The sequence below is a fragment of the Heterocephalus glaber genome, unplaced genomic scaffold (assembly GCF_053883595.1).
Source record: "Heterocephalus glaber isolate CG9 unplaced genomic scaffold, H.glaber_assembly_v1.0 deba00001472, whole genome shotgun sequence".
Classification (NCBI taxonomy): domain Eukaryota; kingdom Metazoa; phylum Chordata; class Mammalia; order Rodentia; family Bathyergidae; genus Heterocephalus; species Heterocephalus glaber.
The window spans coordinates 75,071,022-75,078,310 of NW_028258315.1; the positions used below are offsets into that span (position 1 = coordinate 75,071,022).

The following is a 7,289-nucleotide window of genomic DNA, read 5'->3' on the forward strand; positions in this document are numbered from 1 at the left end:
GAGAAATGATAATGTGTAAGATAAAATGAAATCTACATTGAATCAACTTTCATTTTTTTATATGACCAGTGAACATGTAAAATACTTATTTTAAGGTTTATTTGCTTATTTCAAATGTTCAAACTACTTTGAATGGGTACTTATTTTTGCAGTATAAAGGATTATCAGTTCTTTCTGAGTTTGTAGTTAGGGAGAAACTCCTATGGCACTGGATTTCAGCAAAAGATAGCTTTCTAGAAATGTTCTCATAGTAATAAAATCATTTTTCATTCATTGTGATTTATTTACTTATGTACCTTAGCCACAGCTTTTGAAACTGAATGTGCGAGTGGCAATATTTGTGACTACTGAGGACTCTTTCTATTTCTCAATCTTCTAGATATCACTCCTATCCATGGCAAATCAAGAATCACCCAACCAAAAGATGAAAATGCATTTTGAATGCATTTGATTTTCCTGATGAAGTTCAAATTCTGATTTCAACCACTGCTGCAAGATGTCCAAGGACTGAATGTTGATAGATGGGGGTGGAAGAGAAAAGACCAAAATGCCATGGGGCCTGCAGGACCTTTATTCAGGAGGTCTTGGGCAGGGGTATATGACAGTCATAGTTCTAGGGAGTTCCTTTCCAGCAGTCTATAATTATATACAAGATGACTGGGCTATCAGTGTGTTCCTGGGAGAAAATGCTGCAAAATTCATCTCTTTGTGTGTGGATGGGGGACCATACACAAAGAACTTTCCTCCAAGTTTTTTTTAAAAAGCCATATTTTTCAAAGAAACATTTTATACTCGGGATCGCTGAAACTATGTTGGAAGACATCTAGTCTTCCATGTATATAAAATAATTTTAGATAAAGAAAATTATAGGACCTAGAATGATATATTGGGTGATTTACTGTATCCCCAACTTTTTTATCTTAAAAGATATTCAAAATATGTGTTTTTTTAACTGAAAGGATTGGTTCTCTCTTAACCACTTGGGTGCTAGTGGTCTTGAACCATGATCCAATGTAGACAGTATTTATAACCTTGCACAACATCTGGGAATAATTATCAATTGTCAGATTTAACTTAGATTTATAGCATATATGGATGTATACTGTGTATATATGTACATATATATGGGGAGAGAGGTTTTGGTTAGACTAATGCTTTGCTGCTAATCAAACTTATAGTGTTTGTAGAGCACTTTGAAGAGTTCATAGACTCTATGAAAGAGATATTTTATTCCTTATTCTAAGTCTGTCTTATTAAAATTACCTACGTTTTAAATAAATGTTTATTGTTTGGGAATGTGAAATGAAAATAAGTTATATAATAAAATATAAATTCCTTCTATACTCACTGAGACAGCCCAAAGAAAGAAAATGCCAGATAGTGTCCCTGTTGCTAAGTAGGAAGCACTTATGAAGAGAATTTCCTAGATTTTTATTAGCCTAAGCTCTTCTTCAACTGGCTTATTATAACTCTGGTGTAATGTCAAGAAATGTCTGCATTGCCAAAGCAAACTGCACTTGTACCTACTTAAAGGACAGTTTATTCTATATAATTTGCAATCTGGTGGCTGAAATTATGCTTTTTATTTACTTCTCACTGAGCTCTGTTGTCCTTAATTATATTGATATATTTTAGCATGATTAAAAAAATTTAATTTAATATATTTACAGTGGCTAACACAATGTATCCTTTCTGTTTCATATATATACTCTTGTTAAATTAGTATGTTTAATATTTAAGTGATATCCAGATTTCCTTTAATCATGCGTTAATGCCTTTGAAGGTTGCCAATGAATCTTTCTTTGTCTTTAAGCCAAATTAATAACTAAAATACACTAATTTTAAATAATAGATACACATACAGTAATGAAAATGTTCAATTTCAACTTTCAAACCAATTTCGTCCATATATGCAAATATTACTAATATATTCAGGCAAAATTTTATTTCTATTTGAACTTAATTTGAGCCTGCATTATCATTCTTTGTATTTTTTTTAAATGTATGGAAATAGAACATTTCTTCCTTTGCAGGAGGCACAGGCTTTGGTGGGACAAATTCTAATTGTGATAGATTTATTAATTCATTAAGAAGTAATTCTAAGCCAGTACTTGGAATAAACTAAGCTAAGGGGTGAAAGTTTGAATAATGGAGTTTTTAAAAAATTTATTTATTTATTTATTTATTTATTTATTTATTTACTTTTATAATGGAGTTTTTTTCTCAAATGGTAGTTTATAGTAAACAGAATTTAGAAAAGAGTAGTATTCAAGGAATTATGCCTTGGTAAGAAAAAACCCAGTGATTTATTTAAATTATTTGAAGTATTTAAAAATGCATACTTTTGACTTTATTAATCAGAAAGGAAGGAAAATATTACTAATTCTTTCAAGACACATGAATGGCATTTATTTTCCTAGAAGCTAGTAAGAGTTAACAAAAACAAGCAAAGGAAAGTCCTTTTCAACAATAGCTTCAGGGCCATCTACCATGCTGATAGATGCATTGTTTTGCTAAAATAATGAAAGTACTCTGTTTGAATTCTCCCTGAAGCTACCACAAACACTGAATCCACATCTTCGCAGTGCTTGAAAATGTCTTTAAGAAAAAGTTAGGCAGTAGGAAGGGAACAATTTCCTATAGGGAGACACATCCCAACAGTGAAGTCAGCTTCTAAAAAACCACCAGGTTCTAACCTTCAAGACAAACAGCACATCCCCTCACAATAGTAATAAGAAGAAAGAATGGCCTATTTGTTTTTATGTGCCTGACAAAATGTCTTCTAGAACAAAGAAATTGTTACTTAAGCTTAATTGGCCTCATCATCTTTTCTTGATTGCCTTCAATTTTTTTCTCTTCCTCTTTTATAATTTTTAATGATTTGTTGTGGGATGAAATTCCTGTGAATTAATTGAATCCATTTAATTCCCAGTGACCCAGTGACCGAATATTTGTATGGGATGGAATTTGAGTTAGTCTCTTCAGATAACTTTTGATACACAAATCCTTCAGTTAATTATGTTTTGACAAACTAGCTCTATCTGATTGTACTTGAAACCTTAATTTGCTTTCTAAAAGCAAAATATTCCATCCTCAGGGAAGTGACTGCAGCCTGGGGATATTTACTTTCTGGTTTTTAACTTTGTCTTGTTCCAGATGTGCAGTCTTTAAGTGCAGGTTTTCAGGAACAGGAACATGGACACTTGGGCCCACTACCTGTGGATGAATTTCAGAAGCCTAAAGAAATGGTTACTTATGTTTAATGTGGACATTTTTGTGCCACTGGATGATGTGCCCACTGTGCTTTTTTGCATTCTAAAGCAGAATATAATTTAAGAACACTGTTGTGGACTTTACTCGAATTGTATAACTGACGAAGTTATGCTCTTCTATGGGTACCATCCATGACTCATTAAATGCTATGAATTTTGATGTTCAAACATAAATGCAAGGCTGGCTGATTATGGGCAATTCCAGCAATATTATCAATTAATCACAACTTATGTTTAAGATGTGTGAAGGCAATAATATTGGGTAGTCAATTCTATCAGTATTAATGTGCACACAACCCACACTCCTCTTTTTTATTTGCTGAGTAACAAAACACATTATCTCTCTCTCTCTCTCTCTCTCCCTCTCTCTCTCTCTCTCTCTCTCTCTCTCTCTCTCTCTCTCTCTCTCTCTTCTCTTTTTGGAGTAGTGAGGCACCATGAACAGTAAATATGATGGATTCCTTTAGAAATGACTTCAGCTTCTGTCTGACGGGAGGGAGGAAAAATTCTTTTGAAGCAACCTTTATTGTTTGCCTTTTACTTTTTTTTAAATTAATGAGCACCAGCATCAACTGGAGAGGCAAAGTAAAGCAATGTGGGCTGAAACAGCTTCTCAGTACCCTGGAGATGAAGCTATGATGGTGACCTGAGAAAGGGAAGCTTATTGTTTCCAAAGACTCTGTCCAAACATGAAATTCTTCATGCTCAGTGACTGAATGGGATAACAAGCACATCTTATATGTACCTATATGATATGTTTCAGATTGTGGTAGTTGTCCTATGCTGGAAAGTGACAGTTTTGGATGGATTATTGTTCAGTTGAAATGTGCTGCTAACTTACACTTACCCCTGAGTGCTGTTTTTATATTGATAGGCAGACGCAAATGTCTCAGGGAAACAACTTTGTGGTAAAATAGTTTTTATATGTGTCATTATAGCTCAGTTGCACATTGTGAATGTGACTGTTATGGCTGATTATAGTCCTGCTATGATGTTATTTCAAGTTTTGCAAGAGGGACAGAAAGAGCTTATGATTTTTATAAGTGATGGATGGGTATTGCTAATTCATTAAGACTCCTGGATCCATGGACAACAGTTATTTTTAAAAAGGAAGATGACACATTCTAAAATCACAGTGGAGTTCTTCTAAAAGGTATGCTGGAGTTTTTACTATAATTATGCAGCATTTGATTAATAATATAAAAAATTTAAATATAGTTCTTGATTTAATCCTAAAAGCAGATGAGCACTTTTAATTGAAAACTAAGGTTACTCCTCTAAAAGGGAGTTGCTCTTTTTCTCTCACTTTGCATTGTAACCAGCTACTGAACTTAGAATTAACAGAATTGTGTTAGAGCACATACCTGAGTATTTAAATGTAATCCAGAGGTCGCCTATCTTTTTTTCCCCTGAACAAAGATAAGAGTTTTATCTTTATGGAAAATTATGGCTAACTGTCATATTGACAGACAATCAAGAACTCCGGATAGACTCTTGAAATTGATAAGGTGAGCTTACACATGAAAAATTAGCTGAAGTTGTTGCAAGCCTGTAAAGAATTGTCCCATCACAGAAGTAGAGAAAAGTATGTACCAAAAATGACAAACCAAAATGAAGAAGTACTTTAAAGTCCTAGCACTTTCAAATTGGACTGTGAAAATTACTTATAGAATGACCTTTTTAACTTATAATATAGGTCTACATTTCAAGTCAAGATCCTGAAAAAAGAATCTTGTTTTTGAGTGGCTATGAAGCTTCAGCTAAAACCTGGATCCTCTCTGTTTACTGTGTTTCCTTTACACCTTAGGGAATTTTGGAGGAAATGAGTCTGGATTAGGGGTGAATAGGCGTAAGTACCCAGGAGGGCCATCCCTAAAAGATGAAAGATATGAAAGTGAAACAATTCTGGAATAAAATCTTCTTTAAGAAGTTGGAGGGCAAATAGAAGGTGAGTGATTAGGCCAGCAGCTGTTCACTTGAGTGGAGTGACTGGCAAGCCAAAGCTTTTACGTAGCTCCAGAAACATGGGTGATTCATATTGCTGGGCCTCCTGGAAGCAGCTGAGCAGATCTTTTTCTAGTGGGCAGTTTTTATTGGATTGTTAGCTGGGCACCATTACAAGAATGGGACCACCCAAACAGTAGCAGAAAGCCCCCAAAGATCCCCAAGTAACATGTTGGCAGAATTCTTAAGGCAGCATCCCATGAAGTATTCCAAAGACTTTATATTCTTCAAAGAAGCAGTTTTTGTTTTTTCTGATTCTGGGGATTAAACTCATGCCTTGGTGAATGCTAAGCACATGTAGTATTACTAAACTACATTCCCCAGCTCCAAAGAAGCAGTTTTATCTGCCAATAAATGATGTTGTTCTGCCCCAGGGACTATGTTTTCCTCCTTATCTTTCAGCCATAGCCCCAGGTCCATTCTATCTGACAATGAAAATTTTACAAGAAATATTAAATGGCTAAAAACAGGCATATTTAAATATGCCTGCATTTAGCAAGATTAGAAAAAGAAACACTGCAAGGTATTTTATTTGTCTGCAGGGAAACCAATTGATAATTAGGCTGTGGAGATAGTCCATCAGTTTTCTCTTCCAAACTGGGTAACAAAAGTCACATAAAGTCACATAAAAAATCTTTGGACTACATTTTGTTCACTGACATTTAGTGAATCAAAACTGAATTATGTTGCCTATATCGAATTACTCCCAGTGGTGAGTTTGTGAGGGTCAAAAAGAATAGTGCTATCCTCTGGGAAGAAGCAAAGCCCCTGATCTAAAGTCACCCAGAGCTTCTATTTGCTGGACTGCCTGCGTCCATGAGCAAAGCTTGTGCCTACAGAACGCAAAAGTACTTTTGATGTGCCTTTCCCCTTTGTCTCTAAGATAGCATAGTTTCTTGTTGTTTGTTTCAGCAGCTCCCATACTGGATTCCCCTTCCTGCAATTGCCCAGCCCCTGTATCTACCCAAGGAACAGATTGTCCCATTTCCTACAGGAGCCTGTGTGTCATCAGAAGGACGTCTGTAATTCTGTAGGGGTATGAGATATGGAAGGCAGGGGGATAATCTACTCTTTTGCACATGTTTTCTGTCTGTCTCAGACCTCCAAAAATATTCCTGCATAAGCACAGCCAGACTCTAAATGACCATGGCCCTGAAAAGAAGAAAACAGAAATGCTTCTGTAATGAACTTACATCAAATGTGTGTACAATTTTATTTTTGCTACTGCTTAAAGATGCTGTGTAAAATACTAAAGGAAATTAAAAAATGTATTTTCAAGTTACAGGGAAATGATTTCTCTTTTGTCAAGAGGGTTTTTAGCAAATGATCTTCTCTTTCCTCTCATTAGCCACCCATCTCTCCTTTTGTGCCTTTAAGTCTTTTGATTTAAAAAAATTCCAAACAGGCAGTCATGTATGTATGTAAACTCTCTCAGCTGTAGTCAGTGGGTTCCTATAGTAATTATCTATTGCTACAGACAACAAAGCACCTCAAAACTTGGTTGTTTATGATGACAACCATTTATTATTTCTTAGGTATTTTGCTGGTCTGAACTGAGCTGTGCTGTTACCTGATAGGTTTCCTTCTGTGCCTGTGGTCAGCAGGCATGTTGGTTAGTGTCTGAGTGAGCTACGATGAACCCAGAGGCAGCAAGTGTTCCCACATCTCTCTTCAGGCATCTCTCACCATTTCTGCAGGAATCTAGCCCAGATGCATTTTCATGGCAGTAGGAAACATTGAAAAATAAATGCAGAACTATGTTGTCAAGCCACAACTTGTGTCCAGTTTTCTCCATTTCCATTGGCCTAAGCAAATTTCATGGTCAAGCTCAGAATTCCTGTATTTAAATGCATCGAGTTTCTATTGTCCTGCAGCAAATTGTTGTAAACTAAGCAGTTTGAAACATGTATTTTCATGGTTTCTGTTAAGTTGGAAGTTTGAGCACAACTTGGATTTCACAGGCTGGCATCGAAGTGTTGGCTAGAGCTGGGGTCTCATCTCAGTCTTGGAATG

General features: G+C 35.5%; 1 protein-coding gene across 14 annotated transcripts in view; it reads left to right on the plus strand.

Annotated features, from left to right (window-relative positions):
* Nucleotides 1-6,558, plus strand: part of Nek10 (NIMA related kinase 10) — a 271,741-nt gene extending 265,183 nt beyond the window's left edge. For 13 of the 14 annotated variants that reach the window (XM_013077058.3, XM_021238701.2, XM_021238706.2 and 10 more), the window contains one exon: nucleotides 380-6,558. Coding sequence is in view for 4 of the 14 variants with exons in the window: in XM_013077057.3 (XP_012932511.1) it covers nucleotides 380-451 (72 nt within the window). In the remaining 10 variants the exon portion in view is untranslated. The remainder of the gene's footprint in view (nucleotides 1-379) is intronic. The other variant, XR_002387088.2, reaches the window with a different exon arrangement.
* Nucleotides 6,559-7,289: the final 731 nt, after the last annotated feature.